Here is a 23,388-nt window from a genome sequence, read left to right as displayed (position 1 = left end):
GATAGGAGTGTTCGGATATTGTAGGAGATCACATTAGGAGGAGCCGGGTCCCCAGCAGCGCAGAGTATTTCAGGATAGGAGTGTTCGGATATTACAGGAGATCACATTAGGAGCCGGGTCCCCAGCAGCGCAGAGTATTTCAGGATAGGAGTGTTCGGATATTGCAGGAGATCACATTAGGTGCCGGGTCCCCAGCAGTGCAGAGTATTTCAGGATAGGAGTGTTCGGATATTGCAGGAGATCACATTAGGAGGAGCCGGGTCCCCAGCAGCGCAGAGTATTTCAGGATAGGAGTGTTCGGATATTACAGGAGATCACATTAGGAGCCGGGTCCCCAGCAGCGCAGAGTATTTCAGGATAGGAGTGTTCGGATATTGCAGGAGATCACATTAGGAGGAGCCGGGTCCCCAGCAGCGCAGAGTATTTCAGGATACGAGTGTTCGGATATTGTAGGAGATCACAGTAGGAGCCGGGTGCCCAGCAGTGCAGAGTATTTCAGGATAGGAGTGTTCGGATATTACAGGAGATCACATTAGGAGCCGGGTCCCCAGCAGCGCAGAGTATTTCAGGATAGGAGTGTTCGGATATTACAGGAGATCACATTAGGTGCCGGGTCCCCAGCAGCGCAGAGTATTTCAGGATAGGAGTGTTCGGATATTGTAGGAGATCACATTAGGAGGAGCCGGGTCCCCAGCAGTGCAGAGTATTTCAGGATACGAGTGTTCGGATATTACAGGAGATCACATTAGGAGCCGGGTCCCCAGCAGCGCAGAGTATTTCAGGATAGGAGTGTTCGGATATTGTAGGAGATCACATTAGGAGGAGCCGGGTCCCCAGCAGCGCAGAGTATTTCAGGATAGGAGTGTTCGGATATTACAGGAGATCACATTAGGAGCCGGGTCCCCAGCAGCGCAGAGTATTTCAGGATAGGAGTGTTCGGATATTACAGGAGATCACATTAGGAGCCGGGTCCCCAGCAGCGCAGAGTATTTCAGGATAGGAGTGTTCGGATATTACAGGAGATCACATTAGGAGGAGCCGGGTCCCCAGCAGCGCAGAGTATTTCAGGATAGGAGTGTTCGGATATTACAGGAGATCACATTAGGAGGAGCCGGGTCCCCAGCAGCGCAGAGTATTTCAGGATAGGAGTGTTCGGATATTACAGGAGATCACATTAGGAAGAGCCGGGTCCCCAGCAGCGCAGAGTATTTCAGGATAGCAGTGTTCGGATATTGTAGGAGATCACATTAGGAGGAGCCGGGTCCCCAGCAGCGCAGAGTATTTCAGGATAGGAGTGTTCGGATATTACAGGAGATCACATTAGGAGCCGGGTCCCCAGCAGCGCAGAGTATTTCAGGATAGGAGTGTTCGGATATTACAGGAGATCACATTAGGAGGAGCCGGGTCCCCAGCAGCGCAGAGTATTTCAGGATAGCAGTGTTCGGATATTACAGGAGATCACATTAGGAGGAGCCGGGTCCCCAGCAGCGCAGAGTATTTCAGGATAGGAGTGTTCGGATATTACAGGAGATCACATTAGGAGCCGGGTCCCCAGCAGCGCAGAGTATTTCAGGATAGGAGTGTTCGGATATTACAGGAGATCACATTGGGAGCCGGGTCCCCAGCAGCGCAGAGTATTTCAGGATAGGAGTGTTCAGATATTGTAGGAGATCACATTAGGAGGAGCCGGGTCCCCAGCAGCGCAGAGTATTTCAGGATAGGAGTGTTCGGATATTACAGGAGATCACATTAGGAGGAGCCGGGTCCCCAGCAGCGCAGAGTATTTCAGGATAGGAGTGTTCGGATATTGTAGGAGATCACATTAGGAGCCGGGTCCTCAGCAGCGCAGAGTATTTCAGGATAGGAGTGTTCGGATATTGTAGGAGATCACATTAGGAGGAGCCGGGTCCCCTGCAGTGCAGAGTATTTCAGGATAGGGGTGTTCGGATATTACAGGAGATCACATTAGGAGTCCGGTCCCCAGCAGCGCAGAGTATTTCAGGATAGGAGTGTTCGGATATTACAGGAGATCACATTAGGAGCCGGGTGCCCAGCAGCGCAGAGTATTTCAGGATAGGACTGTTCGGATATTGTAGGAGATCACATTAGGAGCCGGGTCCTCAGTGGCGCAGAGTATTTCAGGATAGGAGTGTTCGGATATTGTAGGAGATCACATTAGGAGTCGGGTCCCCAGCAGCGCAGAGTATTTCAGGATAGGAGTGTTCGGATATTACAGGAGATCACATTAGGAGGAGCCGGGTCCCCAGCAGCGCAGAGTATTTCAGGATAGGAGTGTTCGGATATTACAGGAGATCACATTAGGAGCCGGGTCCTCAGTGGCGCAGAGTATTTCAGGATAGGAGTGTTCGGATATTGTAGGAGATCACATTAGGAGTCGGGTCCCCAGCAGCGCAGAGTATTTCAGGATAGGAGTGTTCGGATATTACAGGAGATCACATTAGGAGCCGGGTCCTCAGTGGCGCAGAGTATTTCAGGATAGGAGTGTTCGGATATTGTAGGAGATCACATTAGGTGCCGGGTCCTCAGCAGCGCAGAGTATTTCAGGATAGGAGTGTTCGGATATTACAGGAGATCACATTAGGTGCCGGGTCCCCAGCAGTGCAGAGTATTTCAGGATAGGAGTGTTCGGATATTACAGGAGATCACATTAGGAGCCGGGTCCCCAGCAGCGCAGAGTATTTCAGGATAGGAGTGTTCGGATATTACAGGAGATCACATTAGGAGGAGCCGGGTCCCCAGCAGCGCAGAGTATTTCAGGATAGGAGTGTTCGGATATTGTAGGAGATCACATTAGGAGGAGCCGGGTCCCCAGCAGCGCAGAGTATTTCAGGATAGGAGTGTTCGGATATTACAGGAGATCACATTAGGAGGAGCCGGGTCCCCAGCAGCGCAGAGTATTTCAGGATAGGAGTGTTCGGATATTACAGGAGATCACATTAGGAGCCGGGTCCCCAGCAGCGCAGAGTATTTCAGGATGGGAGTGTTCGGATATTACAGGAGATCACATTAGGAGGAGCCGGTCCCCAGCAGCGCAGAGTATTTCAGGATAGGAGTGTTCGGATATTACAGGAGATCACATTAGGAGGAGCCGGTCCCCAGCAGCGCAGAGTATTTCAGGATAGGAGTGTTCGGATATTACAGGAGATCACATTAGGAGGAGCCGGTCCCCAGCAGCGCAGAGTATTTCAGGATAGGAGTGTTCGGATATTACAGGAGATCACATTAGGAGCCGGGTCCCCAGCAGCGCAGAGTATTTCAGGATAGGAGTGTTCGGATATTACAGGAGATCACATTAGGAGCCGGGTCCCCAGCAGCGCAGAGTATTTCAGGATAGGAGTGTTCGGATATTACAGGAGATCACATTAGGAGGAGCCGGGTCCCCAGCAGCGCAGAGTATTTCAGGATAGGAGTGTTCGGATATTACAGGAGATCACATTAGGAGCCGGGTCCCCAGCAGCGCAGAGTATTTCAGGATGGGAGTGTTCGGATATTACAGGAGATCACATTAGGAGGAGCCGGTCCCCAGCAGCGCAGAGTATTTCAGGATAGGAGTGTTCGGATATTACAGGAGATCACATTAGGAGGAGCCGGTCCCCAGCAGCGCAGAGTATTTCAGGATAGGAGTGTTCGGATATTACAGGAGATCACATTAGGAGCCGGGTCCCCAGCAGCGCAGAGTATTTCAGGATAGGAGTGTTCGGATATTACAGGAGATCACATTAGTAGGAGCCGGTCCCCAGCAGCGCAGAGTATTTCAGGATAGGAGTGTTCGGATATTACAGGAGATCACATTAGGAGCCGGGTCCCCAGCAGTGCAGAGTATTTCAGGATAGGAGTGTTCGGATATTGCAGGAGATCACATTAGGAAGAGCCGGGTCCCCAGCAGCGCAGAGTATTTCAGGATAGGAGTGTTCGGATATTACAGGAGATCACATTAGGAAGAGCCGGGTCCCCAGCAGCGCAGAGTATTTCAGGATAGGAGTGTTTGGATATTACAGGAGATCACATTAGGAGGAGCCGGGTCCCCAGCAGCGCAGAGTATTTCAGGATAGGAGTGTTTGGATATTACAGGAGATCACATTAGGAGGAGCCGGGTCCCCAGCAGCGCAGAGTATTTCAGGATAGGAGTGTTCGGATATTACAGGAGATCACATTAGGAGGAGCCGGGTCCCCAGCAGCGCAGAGTATTTCAGGATAGAAGTGTTCGGATATTGTAGGAGATCACATTAGGAGCCGGGTCCTCAGCAGCGCAGAGTATTTCAGGATACGAGTGTTCGGATATTACAGGAGATCACATTAGGAGCCGGGTCCCCTGCAGCGCAGAGTATTTCAGGATACGAGTGTTCGGATATTGCAGGAGATCACATTAGGAGGAGCCGGGTCCTCAGCAGCGCAGAGTATTTCAGGATAGGAGTGTTCGGATATTGTAGGAGATCACATTAGGAGGAGCCGGGTCCCCAGCAGCGCAGAGTATTTCAGGATAGGAGTGTTCGGATATTACAGGAGATCACATTAGGAGGAGCCGGGTCCCCAGCAGCGCAGAGTATTTCAGGATAGGAGTGTTCGGATATTGTAGGAGATCACATTAGGAGGAGCCGGGTCCCCAGCAGCGCAGAGTATTTCAGGATAGGAGTGTTCGGATATTGTAGGAGATCACATTAGGAGCCGGGTCCTCAGCAGTGCAGAGTATTTCAGGATAGGAGTGTTCGGATATTACAGGAGATCACATTAGGAGCCGGGTCCCCAGCAGCGCAGAGTATTTCAGGATACGAGTGTTCGGATATTGCAGGAGATCACATTAGGAGCCGGGTCCCCAGCAGCGCAGAGTATTTCAGGATGGCAGTGTTCGGATATTGTAGGAGATCACATTAGGAGGAGCCGGGTCCCCAGCAGCGCAGAGTATTTCAGGATACGAGTGTTCGGATATTGCAGGAGATCACATTAGGAGGAGCCGGGTCCTCAGCAGCGCAGAGTATTTCAGGATAGCAGTGTTCGGATATTGTAGGAGATCACATTAGGAGGAGCCGGGTCCCCAGCAGCGCAGAGTATTTCAGGATAGGAGTGTTCGGATATTACAGGAGATCACATTAGGAGGAGCCGGGTCCCCAGCAGCGCAGAGTATTTCAGGATAGGAGTGTTCGGATATTACAGGAGATCACATTAGGAGCCGGGTCCCCAGCAGCGCAGAGTATTTCAGGATAGGAGTGTTCGGATATTGTAGGAGATCACATTAGGAGGAGCCGGGTCCCCAGCAGCGCAGAGTATTTCAGGATAGGAGTGTTCGGATATTGTAGGAGATCACATTAGGAGGAGCCGGGTCCCCAGCAGCGCAGAGTATTTCAGGATAGGAGTGTTCGGATATTACAGGAGATCACATTAGGAGGAGCCGGGTCCCCAGCAGCGCAGAGTATTTCAGGATAGGAGTGTTCGGATATTACAGGAGATCACATTAGGAGGAGCCGGGTCCCCAGCAGCGCAGAGTATTTCAGGATAGGAGTGTTCGGATATTACAGGAGATCACATTAGGAGGAGCCGGGTCCCCAGCAGCGCAGAGTATTTCAGGATAGGAGTGTTCGGATATTACAGGAGATCACATTAGGTGCCGGGTCCCCAGCAGTGCAGAGTATTTCAGGATAGGAGTGTTCGGATATTACAGGAGATCACATTAGGAGCCAGGTCCCCAGCAGCGCAGAGTATTTCAGCATAGGAGTGTTCGGATATTGTAGGAGATCACATTAGGAGCCGGGTCCTCAGCAGCGCAGAGTATTTCAGGATAGGAGTGTTCGGATATTGCAGGAGATCACATTAGGAGGAGCCGGGTCCTCAGCAGTGCAGAGTATTTCAGGATACGAGTGTTCGGATATTGCAGGAGATCACATTAGGAGGAGTCGGGTCCCCAGCAGCGCAGAGTATTTCAGGATAGGAGTGTTCGGATATTACAGGAGATCACATTAGGAGCCGGGTCCCCAGCAGCGCAGAGTATTTCAGGATAGGAGTGTTCGGATATTACAGGAGATCACATTAGGAGGAGCCGGGTCCCCAGCAGCGCAGAGTATTTCAGGATAGGAGTGTTCGGATATTGTAGGAGATCACATTAGGAGGAGCCGGGTCCTCAGCAGTGCAGAGTATTTCAGGATAGGAGTGTTCGGATATTACAGGAGATCACATTAGGAGGAGTCGGGTCCCCAGCAGTGCAGAGTATTTCAGGATATGAGTGTTCGGATATTACAGGAGATCACATTAGGAGCCGGGTCCCCAGCAGCGCAGAGTATTTCAGCATACGAGTGTTCGGATATTGCAGGAGATCACATTAGGAGGAGCCGGGTCCCCAGCAGTGCAGAGTATTTCAGGATAGGAGTGTTCGGATATTGTAGGAGATCACATTAGGAGGAGCCGGGTCCCCAGCAGCGCAGAGTATTTCAGGATAGGAGTGTTCGGATATTACAGGAGATCACATTACGAGCCGGGTCCCCAGCAGCGCAGAGTATTTCAGGATAGGAGTGTTCGGATATTGCAGGAGATCACATTAGGAGCCGGGTCCCCAGCAGCGCAGAGTATTTCAGGATAGGAGTGTTCGGATATTGCAGGAGATCACATTAGGAGCCGGGTCCCCAGCAGCGCAGAGTATTTCAGGATAGGAGTGTTCGGATATTGCAGGAGATCACATTAGGAGCCGGGTCCCCAGCAGCGCAGAGTATTTCAGGATAGGGGTGTTCGGATATTACAGGAGATCACATTAGGAGCCGGGTCCCCAGCAGCGCAGAGTATTTCAGGATAGGAGTGTTCGGATATTGCAGGAGATCACATTAGGAGCCGGGTCCCCAGCAGCGCAGAGTATTTCAGGATAGGAGTGTTCGGATATTGCAGGAGATCACATTAGGAGCCGGGTCCCCAGCAGCGCAGAGTATTTCAGGATAGGAGTGTTCGGATATTGCAGGAGATCACATTAGGAGCCGGGTCCCCAGCAGCGCAGAGTATTTCAGGATAGGAGTGTTCGGATATTGCAGGAGATCACATTAGGAGCCGGGTCCCCAGCAGCGCAGAGTATTTCAGGATAGGAGTGTTCGGATATTGCAGGAGATCACATTAGGAGCCGGGTCCCCAGCAGCGCAGAGTATTTCAGGATAGGAGTGTTCGGATATTACAGGAGATCACATTAGGAGGAGCCGGGTCCCCAGCAGCGCAGAGTATTTCAGGATATGAGTGTTCGGATATTGTAGGAGATCACATTAGGAGCCGGGTCCCCAGCAGTGCAGAGTATTTCAGGATAGGAGTGTTCGGATATTACAGGAGATCACATTAGGAGCCGGGTCCCCAGCAGCGCAGAGTATTTCAGGATAGGAGTGTTCGGATATTACAGGAGATCACATTAGGAGGAGCCGGGTCCCCAGCAGCGCAGAGTATTTCAGGATAGGAGTGTTCGGATATTGCAGGAGATCACATTAGGAGGAGCCGGGTCCCCAGCAGCGCAGAGTATTTCAGGATAGGAGTGTTCGGATATTACAGGAGATCACATTAGGAGGAGCCGGGTCCTCAGCAGTGCAGAGTATTTCAGGATAGGAGTGTTCGGATATTACAGGAGATCACATTAGGAGGAGTCGGGTCCTCAGCAGTGCAGAGTATTTCAGGATAGCAGTGTTCGGATATTACAGGAGATCACATTAGGAGGAGTCGGGTCCTCAGCAGTGCAGAGTATTTCAGGATAGGAGTGTTCGGATATTACAGGAGATCACATTAGGAGCCGGGTCTCCAGCAGCGCAGAGTATTTCAGGATAGGAGTGTTCGGATATTGTAGGAGATCACATTAGGAGGAGCCGGGTCCCCAGCAGCGCAGAGTATTTCAGGATAGGAGTGTTCGGATATTGTAGGAGATCACATTAGGAGGAGCCGGGTCCTCAGCAGCGCAGAGTATTTCAGGATAGGGGTGTTCGGATATTACAGGAGATCACATTAGGAGCCGGGTCCTCAGCAGTGCAGAGTATTTCAGGATAGGAGTGTTCAGATATTACAGGAGATCACATTAGGAGGAGCCGGGTCCTCAGCAGCGCAGAGTATTTCAGGATAGGGGTGTTCGGATATTACAGGAGATCACATTAGGAGGAGCCGGGTCCTCAGCAGCGCAGAGTATTTCAGGATAGGAGTGTTCGGATATTACAGGAGATCACATTAGGAGGAGCCGGGTCCCCAGCAGCGCAGAGTATTTCAGGAGGCGGCCGCCCACCTGTGTGACCCTCCTCTCTCCCGGCAGGTGTTTGAGGCGGCCCTGGCCTGGCTGCGCTATGATCGGGAGCAGCGCGAGCTCTTCCTCCCCGAGCTCCTGACTAAGATCCGGCTGCCCCTGTGCCAGCCGCAGTTCCTCACGGACCGGGTGCAGCAGGACGAGCTGGTGCGCTGCTGCCATAAATGCCGGTAAGGGGCGGCCGTGTGTGAGGGTCCGCGTCTCCTCCGACTCCCCCGTAATGGCGTCTGTGGGTTTCAGGGACCTGGTGGACGAGGCGAAGGATTACCACCTGATGCCCGAGCGTAGGCCACACCTCCTGGCGTTCAAGACCCGCCCCCGCTGCTGCACCTCCATCGCCGGCCTCATCTACGCCGTGGGAGGACTCAACTCTGCAGGTACCTTGTAATCCGGAACATGCTGAAATACTCTGCACTGCTGTGGGCAGCTGTAAGCGGCGGCTGCCACCGTCACCCCGAGGCCAAGCGTCTCCTCAGTCAGGAAGGAAGGGGTTACAGGAGCGATTACTGCCGGCCCGGATTATGGGCGAGAGGGCGGCACAAGCCACGAGGATCGCTGAGCCGTCCGTCCGTCCGATGGCCCCGGACTAATCCTAATACATGGTCCAGACGGCAGTCCTATGTAACACCACAGATAACACAGTGATAACTGAGTATCGATAATGTAGTAGATGTCACCTGCAGTCCTATGTAACACCACAGATAACACAGTGATAACTGAGTATCGATAATGTAGTAGATGTCACCTGCAGTCCTATGTAACACCACATATAACACGGTGATAACTCTCTGAATACAGATAATGTAGTATATATCACCTGCAGTCCTATGTAACACCACAGATAACACAGTGATAACTCTCTGAATACAGATAATGTAGTATATATCACCTGCAGTCCTATGTAACACCACAGATAACACAGTGATAACTCTCTGAGTACAGATAATGTAGTAGATGTCACCTGCAGTCCTATGTAACACCACAGATAGCACAGTGATAACTCTCTGAGTACAGATAATGTAGTAGATGTCACCTGCAGTCCTATGTAACACCACAGATAACACGGTGATAACTCTCTGAGTACAGATAATGTAGTAGATGTCACCTGCAGTCCTATGTAACACCACAGATAACACAGTGATAACTCTCTGAGTACAGATAATGTAGTAGATGTCACCTGCAGTCCTATGTAACACCACAGATAACACGGTGATAACTGAGTATAGATAATGTAGTAGATGTCACCTGCAGTCCTATGTAACACCACAGATAGCACAGTGATAACTCTGAGTACAGATAATGTAGTAGATGTCACCTGCAGTCCTATGTAACACCACAGATAACACAGTGATATATCTCTGAGTGCAGATATTGTAGTAGATGTCACCTGCAGTCCTATGTAACACCACAGATAACACGGTGATAACTCTCTGAGTACAGATAATGTAGTAGATGTCACCTGCAGTCCTATGTAACACCACAGATAACACGGTGATAACTGAGTATAGATAATGTAGTAGATGTCACCTGCAGTCCTGTGTAACACCACAGATAGCACAGTGATAACTCTGAGTACAGATAATGTAGTAGATGTCACCTGCAGTCCTATGTAACACCACAGATAACACAGTGATATATCTCTGAGTGCAGATATTGTAGTAGATGTCACCTGCAGTCCTATGTAACACCACAGATAACACGGTGATAACTCTCTGAGTACAGATATTGTAGTAGATGTCACCTGCAGTCCTATGTAACACCACAGATAACACGGTGATAACTCTCTGAGTACAGATAATGTAGTAGATGTCACCTGCAGTCCTATGTAACACCACAGATAACACGGTGATAACTGAGTATAGATAATGTAGTAGATGTCACCTGCAGTCCTGTGTAACACCACAGATAGCACAGTGATAACTCTGAGTACAGATAATGTAGTAGATGTCACCTGCAGTCCTATGTAACACCACAGATAACACAGTGATATATCTCTGAGTGCAGATATTGTAGTAGATGTCACCTGCAGTCCTATGTAACACCACAGATAACACGGTGATAACTCTCTGAGTACAGATATTGTAGTAGATGTCACCTGCAGTCCTATGTAACACCACAGATAACACAGTGATAACCCTCTGAATACAGATAATGTAGGAGATGTCACCTGCAGTCCTATGTAACACCACAGATAGCACAGTGATAACTCTGAGTACAGATAATGTAGTAGATGTCACCTGCAGTCCTATGTAACACCACAGATAACAGTGATAACTCTCTGAGTACAGATAATGTAGTAGATGTCACCTGCAGTCCTATGTAACACCACAGATAACACAGTGATAACTCTCTGAGTACAGATATTGTAGTAGATGTCACCTGCAGTCCTATGTAACACCACAGATAACACGGTGATAACTGAGTATAGATAATGTAGTAGATGTCACCTGCAGTCCTATGTAACACCACAGATAGCACAGTGATAACTCTCTGAGTACAGATAATGTAGTAGATGTCACCTGCAGTCCTATGTAACACCACAGATAACACGGTGATAACTCTCTGAGTACAGATAATGTAGTAGATGTCACCTGCAGTCCTATGTAACACCACAGATAACACAGTGATAACTCTCTGAGTACAGATAATGTAGTAGATGTCACCTGCAGTCCTATGTAACACCACAGATAACAGTGATAACTCTCTGAGTACAGATAATGTAGTAGATGTCACCTGCAGTCCTATGTAACACCACAGATAACACAGTGATAACTGAGTATAGATAATGTAGTAGATGTCACCTGCAGTCCTATGTAGCACCACAGATAACACGGTGATAACTGAGTATAGATAATGTAGTAGATGTCACCTGCAGTCCCATGTAAGGTGTGTGGGGATCTGGCGATCACTATGTAAGACGAGTAGCGCATTTCTACGCAGGCGATTCGCTGAATTTGGTTGAAGTCTTTGACCCAATCGCCAACCGCTGGGAGAAGTGCCAGCCAATGACGACTGCTCGCAGCAGGGTGGGCGTGGCTGTGGTGAATGGACTCCTGTATGCCATTGGTGGCTATGACGGCCAATCGCGGATGAGCACGGTGGAGGCGTACAACCCTGAGAGCGACTCGTGGAGCCGGGTCGGCAGTATGAACAGTAAGCGGAGGTGAGTGCTGGATTATGGGGCGTCCGGACTATTGGACCCTCCGTGACTCTGATCTCCGTGTCTTCTGGCCTCAGTGCGATGGGGACGGTGGTGCTGGACGGACAGATCTACGTCTGCGGGGGCTACGACGGCAGCTGCTCGCTGAACTCCGTGGAGACGTATTCCCCAGAGACGGACAAGTAAGACACGGGAGGCGGAGGGTTAACCTCTGCTGTTTTGTCACCGCAGCTGAGGGGTTGTTACAGTTGCGCCCAGGTTACACAATCCTCTGGGAGCTGCCAGTGTGGATTCCTACTGATACATCATTATTATTTATTGTTATAGCGCCATTTATTCCATGACGCTTTACATGTGAGGAGGGGTATACATAATAAAAATAGGTACAGAGGAGACCCTGCCCGCGAGGGGTCACAGTCTACAAGGGATGGGTGAGGATACAGGAGGAGAGAGGACCCTGCCCGCAAGGGCTCACAATCTACAAGGGAGGATACAGGAGGATAGAGGACCCTGCCCGCGAGGGCTCACAATCTACAAGGGATGGGTGAGGATACAGGAGGAGAGAGGACCCTGCCCGCAAGGGCTCACAATCTACAAGGGATGGGTGAGGATACAGGAGGAGAGAGGACCCTGCCCGCGAGGGCTCACAATCTACAAGGGATGGGTGAGAATACAGGAGGAGAGAGGACCCTGCCCGCGAGGGCTCACAATCTACAAGGGATGGGTGAAGATACAGGAGGAGAGAGGACCCTGCCCGCGAGGGCTCACAATCTACAAGGGATGGGTGAAGATACAGGAGGATAGAGGACCCTGCCCGCGAGGGCTCACAATCTACAAGGGATGGGTGAGAATACAGGAGGAGAGAGGACCCTGCCCGCGAGGGCTCACAATCTACAAGGGATGGGTGAGAATACAGGAGGAGAGAGGACCCTGCCCGCGAGGGCTCACAATCTACAAGGGATGGGTGAGAATACAGGAGGAGAGAGGACCCTGCCCGTGAGGGCTCACAATCTACAAGGGATGGGTGAGAATACAGGAGGAGAGAGGACCCTGCCCGCGAGGGCTCACAATCTACAAGGGATGGGTGAAGATACAGGAGGAGAGAGGACCCTGCCCGCGAGGGCTCACAATCTACAAGGGAGGATACAGGAGGATAGAGGACCCTGCCCGCGAGGGCTCACAATCTACAAGGGATGGGTGAGGATACAGGAGGAGAGAGGACCCTGCCCGCAAGGGCTCACAATCTACAAGGGATGGGTGAGGATACAGGAGGAGAGAGGACCCTGCCCGCGAGGGCTCACAATCTACAAGGGATGGGTGAGGATACAGGAGAGAGGACCCTGCCCGCGAGGGCTCACAGTCTACAAGGGATGGGTGAGGATACAGGAGGAGAGAGGACCCTGCCTGCGAGGGCTCACAATCTACAAGGGATGGGTGAGGATACAGGAGGAGAGAGGACCCTGCCCGTGAGGGCTCACAATCTACAAGGGTGGGTGAGGATACAGGAGGAGAGAGGACCCTGCCCGCGAGGGCTCACAATCTACAAGGGATGGGTGAGAATACAGGAGGAGAGAGGACCCTGCCCGCGAGGGCTCACAATCTACAAGGGATGGGTGAGGATACAGGAGGAGAGAGGACCCTGCCCGCGAGGGCTCACAATCTACAAGGGATGGGTGAGAATACAGGAGGAGAGAGGACCCTGCCCGCGAGGGATCACAATCTACAAGGGATGGGTGAGGATACAGGAGGAGAGAGGACCCTGCCCGTGAGGGCTCACAATCTACAAGGGATGAGTGAGAATACAGGAGGAGAGAGGACCCTGCCCGCGAGGGATCACAATCTACAAGGGATGGGTGAGGATACAGGAGGAGAGAGGACCCTGCCCGCGAGGGATCACAATCTACAAGGGATGGGTGAGGATACAGGAGAGAGGACCCTGCCCGCGAGGGCTCACAATCTACAAGGGATGGGTGAGGATACAGGAGAGAGGACCCTGCCCGCGAGGGCTCACAATCTACAAGGGATGGGTGAGGATACAGGAGGAGAGAGGACCCTGCCCGCGAGGGCTCACAATCTACAAGGGATGGGTGAGGATACAGGAGGAGAGAGGACCCTGCCCGCGAGGGATCACAATCTACAAGGGATGGGTGAGGATACAGGAGAGAGGACCCTGCCCGCGAGGGCTCACAATCTACAAGGGATGGGTGAGGATACAGGAGGAGAGGACCCTGCCCGCGAGGGCTCACAATTTACAAGGGATGGGTGAAGATACAGGAGGAGAGAGGACCCTGCCCGCGAGGGCTCACAATCTACAAGGGATGGGTGAGGATACAGTAGGAGAGAGGACCCTGCCCTCGAGGGCTCACAGTCTACAAGGGATGGGTGAGGATACAGTAGGTGAGGATAGAGCTGGTCATGCAGCGGTTTGGTCGATCGGTGGTTACTGCAGGTTGTAGACTTGTCGGAAGAGGTCGGTCTTCAGGCTCTTTTTGAAGGTTTCGATGGTAGGCGAGAGTCTGATGTGTTGGGGTAGAGGGTTACAGAGTATGGGTGATACGCGAGAGAAATCTTGTATGCGATTGTGGGAAGAGGAGATAAGAGGGGAGTAGAGAAGGAGATCTTGTGAGGATCGGAGGTTGCGTGCAGAAGACGAGGTCACAGATGTATGGAGGAGACAGGTTGTGGATGGCTTTGTACGTCATGGTTAGGGTTTTGTACTGGAGTCTCTGGGCAATGGGGAGCCAGTGAAGGGATTGACAGAGGGGAGAGGCCGGGGAATAGCGGGGGGACAGGGGGATTAGTCGGGCAGCAGAGTTTAGAATAGATTGGAGGGGTGCGAGAGTGTTAGAGGGGAGGCCACAGAGCAGGAGGTTACAGTAGTCAAGGCGGGAGATGATGAGGGCATGGACTAGGGTTTTTGCAGATTCTTGGTTTAGGAATGTGCGGATCCGTGAAATATTTTTGAGTTGAAGTCGGCAGGAAGTGGAAAGGGCTTGGATATGTGGTTTGAAGGAGAGATCAGCGTCAAGGATTACCCCAAGACAGCGAGCTTGTGGGACTGGGGAGAGTGGGCAGCCATTTACTGTAATGGATAGGTTCATTGAGGGGGTCACGTGAGATGGGGAAAAGATGATGAATTCTGTTTTGTCCATGTTAAGTTTGAGAAATCTAGCGGAGAAGAAGGATGAAATAGTGGACAGACATTGAGGGATTCTGGTTAGTAGGGAGGTGATATCTGGTCCAGATTTGTAGATCTGTGTGTTGTCGGCATAGAGATGATACTGAAAGCCGTGAGATTCTATGAGCTGTCCCAGGCCAAAGGTGTAAATGGAGAAGAGCAGGGGTCCTAGAACTGAACCTTGCGGGACTCCGACAGATAGGGGGCGAGGTGAGGAGGTGGTGTGTGAGTGGGAGACGCTGAATGTCCGGTCTGTTAGGTATGATGAGATCCAGGATAGGGCCAAGTCTGTGATGCCAAGGGATGAGAGGGTTTGTAATAATAGGGAATGGTCCACTGTGTCAAAGGCAGCCGACAGGTCCAGGAGGAGGAGGATAGAGTAGTGTCGCTTGCTCTTGGCGGTTAAGAGGTCGTTGGTGACCTTAGTTAGGGCAGTTTCAGTGGAGTGGTGTGACCGGAAGCCAGATTGTAAGCGGTTGAAGAGGGAGCAAGAAGAGAGACGAGAGGACAGTTCAAGATGGACGTGTTGTTCCAGTAGTTTGGAGGCAAAGGGGAGAAGTGATATAGGGCGATAGCTAGATACAGAGGATGGGTCAAGAGAGGGCTTTTTGAGGATAGGTGTGATGGAGGCATGTTTAAAGCTTGAGGGGAAAACACCAGTTGTTAGTGATAGGTTGAAGAGATGGGTTAGGGTTGGGATGAACACTGGTGAGGTTTGGGATGAAGTGGGATGGGAGCGGGTCAAGTGCACAGGTGGTGAGGTGTGATCTTGAGAGTAGAGTGGAGAGGGTTTTGGAGATGGAGGGCTGGGCAGTAGGCAGGAAGGGCTCTGGGGGTTGTCGACTAAAACTGTCTGATGTTATCAATCTTCTGCTTGAAAAATGAGGCATTGTAACAAACGCTCAGCACGGAGCGGTCTCCTTCACTGTTTGTCTCATACAGGACTGGATGAAGCCTGAGCTCTGCAGATACTGGGGGGTGCATTGATGCTGTGGGGGTTCAGGGATCTGTTCGGATGGAGGACGCCCCACTACCTGCTGCTTTCTGCTTTTTGTCTAGGTGGTCCGTGGTGACCCCCATGAGCTCCAATCGTGGCGCGGCAGGAGTGACTGTATTTGAAGGGCGGATTTACGTGTCGGGCGGACATGACGGGCTGCAGATCTTCAACACTGTGAGTGCAGTATTAAGTCATGTCATCGGACCCCCGTTCTGTAGGATTTCACCTCATCTTCACCAGCACCGAGACCACCGCAGTCCATGGCTGCTGCAGTAGTGAAGCCAATCATTGCCATGTAGTAGCGTTACTTGTCAGAGCAGCCATAATAGCTTTACACGAGGCCGCCACCAAAACGGGCCACCAGACCGACAACCCGCTCAGTCATGAGGACTGCAGCAGAATCTGGCATGAAACGCGTCAGTATAGACAATGTGCGTCACTGGTAGCGGGTGTGTGATACTGGTAGCGTAGGATGGGGGGCAGATACCGAGCTGTGGGGGACACACAAGGGTGTTTTTTGGTACCATTTCATTCACTCATGTAAAAAATGTTTAAGATTCAAAACCTGGGCGTCAGAAGCCACCTGGTGCTCACAGATAAAGCTTACAAGTCCTTTCCCCTATCAATATACTAACACTGTAAATCCTCCCGCATGCGCAGACTGAGCCAGCTAGACCCCTCCCCTCCCGCGTGCGCAGTTAGGCCCTGCCCTTGCTATACTTTGCTGCCCTCAGATTGGAGATTACAATTCCTGCTTTCTGGTATTCCACAGATGGAGTATTACAACCACCACACAGCTACGTGGCACCCGGTGGCGAATATGCTGAACAAACGCTGCCGTCATGGAGCGGCTTCACTGGGCAGCAAGATGTTCATCAGTGGCGGTTACGATGGTTCCGCCTTCTTGAGTGTTGCAGAGGTTTACAACTCCATGGCGGACCAATGGTACCTCATCACCCCTATGAACACTAGGCGCAGCCGCGTCTCTTTAGTAGCCAATTGCGGCCGCCTGTATGCGGTGGGTGGCTATGACGGCCCGTCCAACTTGAACTCTGTAGAAATGTACGACCCTGAGACCAACCGATGGACGTTTATGGCTCCCATGGTTTGTCATGAAGGTGGTGTGGGGGTGGGCTGTATACCGCTTCTGACAATATAGCAGTTGGCGGACTGCTGCAAGAACATATTCCTCTTCGATGGGAAACAGGCTCAATGTCTGTGTTTTTTATATTAATGTGAACGTAAGGACCCTGCGGTATGAGGTGCCCTGGTGCTCATCTCTCCTCCGTTGTGATAAATACTTCTGTTGTCTACATAACGAGAATGTATGTATGGACTATGTGTGGGACCGCTATGGGGTCAACCACAACCCCAAACTTACAAGTGTTGGATTTCATAAAGATGTGTGAACTTGTTGATTATAGCTTATGCACCAAAGTGATGCGAGTGTTGTGCACCATGCTGTGCGCTGTAGTCTGACTGTCCGGGAGCTTGCAATCAAGTAAAAAGTTACTTTCTTAACTTAATGATCTTTGACTACAGGTTTACCTATTATTGTGATGATTCTAGTGCCATAGAGTTACCTGTAACGACCAACAACTTTTACGGCTCCTGAATTACATCCCTTCTCACCACCTTCTACCTGCCGCCATCTTACTTGCCTGTATAGTGAGATGTGGAGAATTATAGCCGTGATCACTGCATTACGATTCTCTGCTAAAACAAATCCAACATTTTGCAGTTCACTAAAACTGAATGCAACTGTTCCAAAAATGTGGCTTCTTCCTTGTTCACTCCTACACTCCAGTCGCATCCAGAGCTGCATTCATAGTTTTTCTGAGTGCCATGTGATCTTCATACATGTCTCGCTTTACTCTGGGAAGACTGTACCAGTTGGTGGCAGTAGAGAGCGGTGTGGCTCTGCAGCCTGAGAGTTAACAGAAAGTCAGCACCATGCAGACTGAACCTGTTAAGTAATCAGAATTGGAGCTATTCTGTCCAGTGGACTAGATGTTGAGCTGCGGCCCCTTGATCGATGTAGACAATCCGGACGTCCCCTTTTATTTATCATAGTGTAATGATGGGGGTTATACTCCCAAGAAATAAGGGGCTGCAATGAATGCAAATATGGCTTCTGAATTGCTCTGCACGGAGACTTTCCTTTTGGGTTATTCTATGATGTCTCCACCAGAGGGCGCTGTACATGAGCAGATCTAATAGTCTGCATGTGTAAGTGTATGAGGCAAATAAAAGATACTTAAAGGGATGAGTGGGAGGATGGAAAGTGACCTGTAACGGTGAAGAAACGCTTTCTCTGCAGTTGGCCTTGCAGAGGATGCCTTTAACCCCTCCCAGTTTAACCCTTTCTGGCCATTGTGTAGATGCCTCATGAAGTGCAGCTGCTGGGTTGGTCCTGCTGGGTCGGTTCTGCTGGGTGCAGCCTCCTCGGCTTTCCCTGCCTTTCTCGCATGATTCTCCTCCATGTACCACGTTTTCGCTGTGAATTGGTTTTGTGATTTCTATTCCTAGTGAGGTGAGTTACATGATGCAGACTCTAGGGGGCGCTGTCATAGACTAGGCACAGCCTGTATTTATTATAAGGAATTCTGGGTAATTTTCAATGTTTTTCTGCACAATAAACTGGTGAACATTGTGACTCTGTTACTTATTTTCGGGGTTGACCTCCTTTCATTTGGTGGGGTTCTCTAACCTCTACGAATGGAGTTTTTTAGACACCCCTCCCCCCCCCCCCCCCGATGGTTATTTCTTTCTGGGCCTCAACAGATATGACATTCCAGCAAATTGGTAAGTGGTGGAGGGGCTGGAGGAGCCGCCAATATCCCATTTTCCATGAGGTTGGGCGGGCCCCTATTCATATGCTTCCTGCACAGGTATGATTGCTATAGTTAGGGTCATTGAGCCCTGATCGCTCCTGTCCGTCTTCTCAGCGCTCGTGGTACTGGATCTTGCGAAGTCTGCACTTGCAGTTATGGGTATGGGCTGCCTGGTGCAGAGCTGCATGTATCACACCCTCGCATGAGCTGAGCTCTATCCATTCCTAGAGTCCTTCTGTTAGTCCTGCGGATCACATCTCGTGGTGCTGTACCCGTGTATTTGTTGGTCAGTAGGCCGTCAGTCTGATCAGAGTATCTGCACCCTGTACAGTAGAGTTCTATTCATTCTTAGTCCTTCCAGTCCTGATCAGATGTGCTATATATCTTGTGTAGTGATGAGTGAGTAATTCATCAATCAGATCAGGATATGTCTCCTCCATTGTGATATATGCCTGTTCTCTGCATAAAGAATGTACGCATTAACTATAGTCAAGAGGGACCGCCATGGAGTCAATCACAACCCCCAAGATTACAAATTTTGGTTCTCAAAGATATTCGATCTTGTTGATCATAACAAATGCACCAATGTGATCTGGGTGTTGTGCACTACCATGTTGCCCTATGGTCTGGGAGATCGTGATCACTGGGAAAATCCGTTCAGCGCCACATAGAGAATTAAAATCATCTATACTCACCTGACGCAGCAGCACAGTTTCTATGATGTCTGCACCGCTGTTCCGGTAGGTTACATTTTCAGCTACATCTTTTACTATTACATCTGCTCTAACGGAGTATTGATGAGCTGTAGCCAATCAGTGGCGGTAGTGGTAATATGACAACAATATCGCATGAGTTGCCGAGAATTTCAATGCCGATATTGGAGGAATGGCGTCTGTGAAGGGAGATGAGTATAGATTGTATTATATATTTTTTTCATGTGGCTGTGATATGTTTAAGCATGGGCTTTTTTTTTTTTTTTTTCATAAGTAAAGGGACTCTGTTAGCACAGAATGACTGTTAAACCGAATGCCTATGTATGGGTTAATCATGTTGGGGCAAAACATTTGAGTGCACCCTCCTACCTGCTTGTTTTCCATCTGTCTCCACCCTTCTCTGCTTTACGAAGCCAGAGCTGTCACTCAAAGAGGGAAGCGGGAAAACAAGCAGGTGGGAAGGTGGATGAATGGTGGGCCGCACTGCGATGCACCGAGCGCCTGTGCCTGGTTTGAACAGTCATTCAGTCCTGACAGATGATTCAGTGACATTTGTCTGCACATTTATTACTTGTGCTGATAGTTTCCAGCTCCTGACTTACATCTCTCCTCGTCGCCTCCCACCTGACTCCATCGGACTCATCCTTGACTTGTCTGTGTGGTGTTAACTGTGACTGATGCATTTATGAAACAATCCAAGTTATACAGTTTACTAAAACTTTCTGCAATGTTTCCAAATGTGTTGCCACCTTCTTGTGCTCACTCCTGTACTCCAATCACATCCAGAGCTGCATTCCCAAGTGTTCTGGGGCTGGTGCGCACTGTGAACCGCGGTGTGATTACTGAGCGTGCGCGGGTGTCGGGTTATCGGAGTATCTCGGGCGTGATCGAGTAATATGCTTGCATCCCGGGGCTGCAATACAAGTGAGGATTAAATGGGCGTGCGCTCTGATAACGCCCGCTCGCGCTCTGATCCCGCCCTCTCGCGCTCTGAGACCGCCTGAGCGCGCTCACTCATCGCTAGATGTGATCTTTCCACATTGCTCACTCTGGGGAATGAATCTAAAGATCTCGTGCTTTGTGCAGGATCGGAGGAGATCCACCCTGAGGGTCAGTCCCGGCCATGCTCACAACCGCAGATCTGTACAGACCCCCGTGAGGCCGCAGTTCCACCGGCACGTGCACCAAGATCCTCGGGCCGGACAGTACAGTTGGAGCAGTGTCCCTGGCCCCTAGACCGTGCCCCTTTTTGGACTCCTCTGATCTTCTCTCCGCCCGCCATAGTTTTGGTTTAATATCAGATCCTGTCAGTTTCTCCCCTCTTCGAGGTGTCTGTGAATGGGAACACGTCACCTCTGACTAATCATTACCGCCGCTCAGCACGTCTGTGAATGAGGCCGAGGTCGCCTCACCGCTCGGATGTTGGGGTGATGGAAGCCCTGGATTTATCTGGAAAATAAATGAAATCCTTGGCAGAGAGCGGCCATTTTCTGTGTACTAATTTTTTCCTGTGTTGTGAGGTTTGTCTTCCAGGAGCCTTCATTCACCGCATTAGCTGATCGCTGGGTCCATCCTGATCCTCCTGGTTCCTTGAAGATCTGTCTGAGGTATAGTAGCAAAAGCCTAAACTTGAGTGACAGCCGCTGCAGGCCCCATAATCCCAGACAGTGATGGCACCCATGTATAAGAGTAGGGAACGGGTACAACGTCGGCCCTCCGCTCTGGAAGCCGGACGAGTTCACCCCCCGCCATCCCCGTGTCTCCTCATTATCCCACAATCCCGCCTGTCATGGAGACATGGAAACCCTTCTAATCTGCAGCACCAGAGAATCAATGTGCTCTAAAATAAGAGTATCCAAACCGCTGCAACATCCACGTGATCCGGACGATCTACCGCCATAACAGAGGCCGCCTGCGAGGAAAGACGAAGCGGGCAGGTGAAGAGCTGGTGACCATGGCTGCTCCTCACTCTGGCTGCTCTTCACCCTACCGGCTCCTCACTCTGGCTGCTCTTCACCCTGGCAGCTCCTCACCCTGGTATCTCCTTACCTTTGCTACTCCTCACTCTGGCGGCTCTTCACCCTGGCTTCTCCTTACCCTGGCTTCTCCTTACCCTGGCTTCTCCTTACTCTGGCTGCTCCTTACTCTGGCTGCTCCTCACTCTGGCTGCTCATCACCCTGGCTGCTCCTTACTTTGGCTGCTCATCACCCTGGCTGCTCCTTACTCTGGCTGCTCCTTACTCTGGCTGCTCCTTACTCTGGCTGCTCCTCACCCTGGCTGCTCCTCACCCTGGCTGCTCCTCACTCTGGCTGCTCCTCACTCTGGCTGCTCCTTACTCTGGCTGCTCCTTACTCTGGCTGCTCCTCACCCTGGCTGCTCCTCACCCTGGCTGCTCCTCACTCTGGCTGCTCCTCACTCTGGCTGCTCCTCACCCTGGGCTGCTCCTCACCCTGGGCTGCTCCTTACCCTGGCTGCTCCTTACCCTGGCTGCTCCTTACCCTGGCTGCTCCTTACCCTGGCTGCTCCTTACCCTGGCTGCTCCTTACCCTGGCTGCTCCTTACCTTGGGCTGCTCCTTACCTTGGGCTGCTCCTTACTCTGGGCTGCTCCTTACTGTGGCTGCTCCTCACCCTGGGCTTCTCCTTACCCTGGCTGCTCTTCACCCTGGCTGCTCCTTACCCTGGTTTCTCCTCACCCTGGTTTCTCCTCACTCTGGCGGCTCCTCACCCTGGGCTCCTCACTCTGGCTGCTCTTCACACAGGTTTCTCCTTACTCTGGCTGCTCCTCACCCTGGCTTCTCCTTACCCTGGCTTCTCCTTACCCTGGCTTCTCCTTACCCTGGCTTCTCCTTACCCTGGCTTCTCCTTGCCCTGGCTTCTCCTTGCCCTGGCTTCTCCTTGCCCTGGCTTCTCCTTGCCCTGGCTTCTCCTCGCCCTGGCTTCTCCTCACTTTGGCTGCTCCTCACTTTGGCTGCACCTCGCCCTGGCTTCTCCTTGCCCTGGCTTCTCCTTGCCCTGGCTTCTCCTTGCCCTGGCTTCTCCTTGCCCTGGCTTCTCCTCGCCCTGGCTGCTCCTCACTCTGGTTTCTCCTTACCCTGGCTCCTCCTTACCCTGGCTCCTCCTTACCCTGGCTTCTCCTTGCCCTGGCTTCTCCTCGCCCTGGCTTCTCCTTACCCTGGCTGCTCCTCACTTTGGCTGCTCCTCACTTTGGCTGCACCTCGCCCTGGCTTCTCCTTGCCCTGGCTTCTCCTTGCCCTGGCTTCTCCTTGCCCTGGCTTCTCCTTGCCCTGGCTTCTCCTCGCCCTGGCTTCTCCTCGCCCTGGCTTCTCCTCGCCCTGGCTGCTCCTCACTCTGGTTTCTCCTTACCGTGGCTGCTCCTTACCCTGGCTGCTCCTCACTCTGCTTTCTCCTTACTCTGGCTGCTCCTCACTCTGGTCCAGAACAAGGATAAGAAACAATGAAAATATGGGATGCACTGTGTGGCGGTACATTGTATGATAAGTGTAGGAATTCTGAGTGGTGTAGTACTCAGCCCTAGCTGCTGCAGCGCTTCTTCCCAGATCATCAGAACGATTAGCTCATGGACAGAAGGCCAAGATATCGGGGGAGGACGCTCAGACATCTCGCCCCTCTTTTCCTCGATGCCGTTCTTGATGTATTCACCCACATACATGTTAGGGCCACACCGGAGCCCCTAAGATCTGTAGGCTGAGGAAACCTAAATGTATCAATGAGGGTCCCCGGACCATCCTACATTAATAATCATAGCCCTAAAGCAAGTCTGTGCAGCATGGAGAGGCAGTCTGCTGTACAGTGTGACATGGAGCCTAGGCAATGATGGTCATGTGACTGAGGAAACCTGCGCCATCACAATCAATAGTGGCGTCCTGCATTAAAGGGGATGCGTCCTGCATTAAAGGGGATGTGTCCGTCCCCATGACCCATAATTCATCCCACAGGATCATTACTGTTTCGTTGGTTTCTTTAACATTCCAAATATCCAGCCCAGACATCGGGGGAGGTCCCAGCTCTCACACTCCGGGAGCCTCGTCCTGGTCGGGGTCCGAGCCCTCTGCTTCGGTGGTTGTGATCGGGGTCACCGCCACAGACTTCTCCCCAACTGTCCCCTAAACCAGAAAAGAATTTGGAAAACATCAGACTCCGGGGGTCTCCATATGGACAATACTATACAGAGAGGTCCCTCCATATTCAGCTGCTCACACTCTGAGTGTTTCATCTATAGCGCC

General features: G+C 51.4%; 1 protein-coding gene across 2 annotated transcripts in view; it reads left to right on the top strand.

Moving 5' to 3' along the window:
• Positions 1-18,251, top strand: part of KLHL18 (kelch like family member 18) — a 47,983-nt gene extending 29,732 nt beyond the window's left edge. The window contains exons 5-10 of one of the 2 annotated variants that reach the window (XM_069729144.1): positions 8,270-8,430; positions 8,501-8,637; positions 11,201-11,423; positions 11,498-11,602; positions 15,658-15,769; positions 16,368-18,251. In XM_069729144.1, coding sequence (XP_069585245.1) covers positions 8,270-8,430; positions 8,501-8,637; positions 11,201-11,423; positions 11,498-11,602; positions 15,658-15,769; positions 16,368-16,754 — 1,125 coding nt within the window. In that variant the 3' untranslated portion in view covers positions 16,755-18,251. Of the gene's footprint in view, positions 1-8,269; positions 8,431-8,500; positions 8,638-11,185; positions 11,424-11,497; positions 11,603-15,657; positions 15,770-16,367 lie in introns of both variants that reach the window. The other variant, XM_069729143.1, reaches the window with a different exon arrangement.
• The last annotated feature ends 5,137 nt before the right edge of the window (positions 18,252-23,388 follow it).

This window comes from Ranitomeya imitator, chromosome 6 (genome assembly GCF_032444005.1).
Source record: "Ranitomeya imitator isolate aRanImi1 chromosome 6, aRanImi1.pri, whole genome shotgun sequence".
In the NCBI taxonomy this organism is placed as follows: domain Eukaryota; kingdom Metazoa; phylum Chordata; class Amphibia; order Anura; family Dendrobatidae; genus Ranitomeya; species Ranitomeya imitator.
The sequence above is the reverse complement of the archived record's forward strand: the minus strand, read 5'-3'. Positions and strand labels throughout refer to the sequence as shown.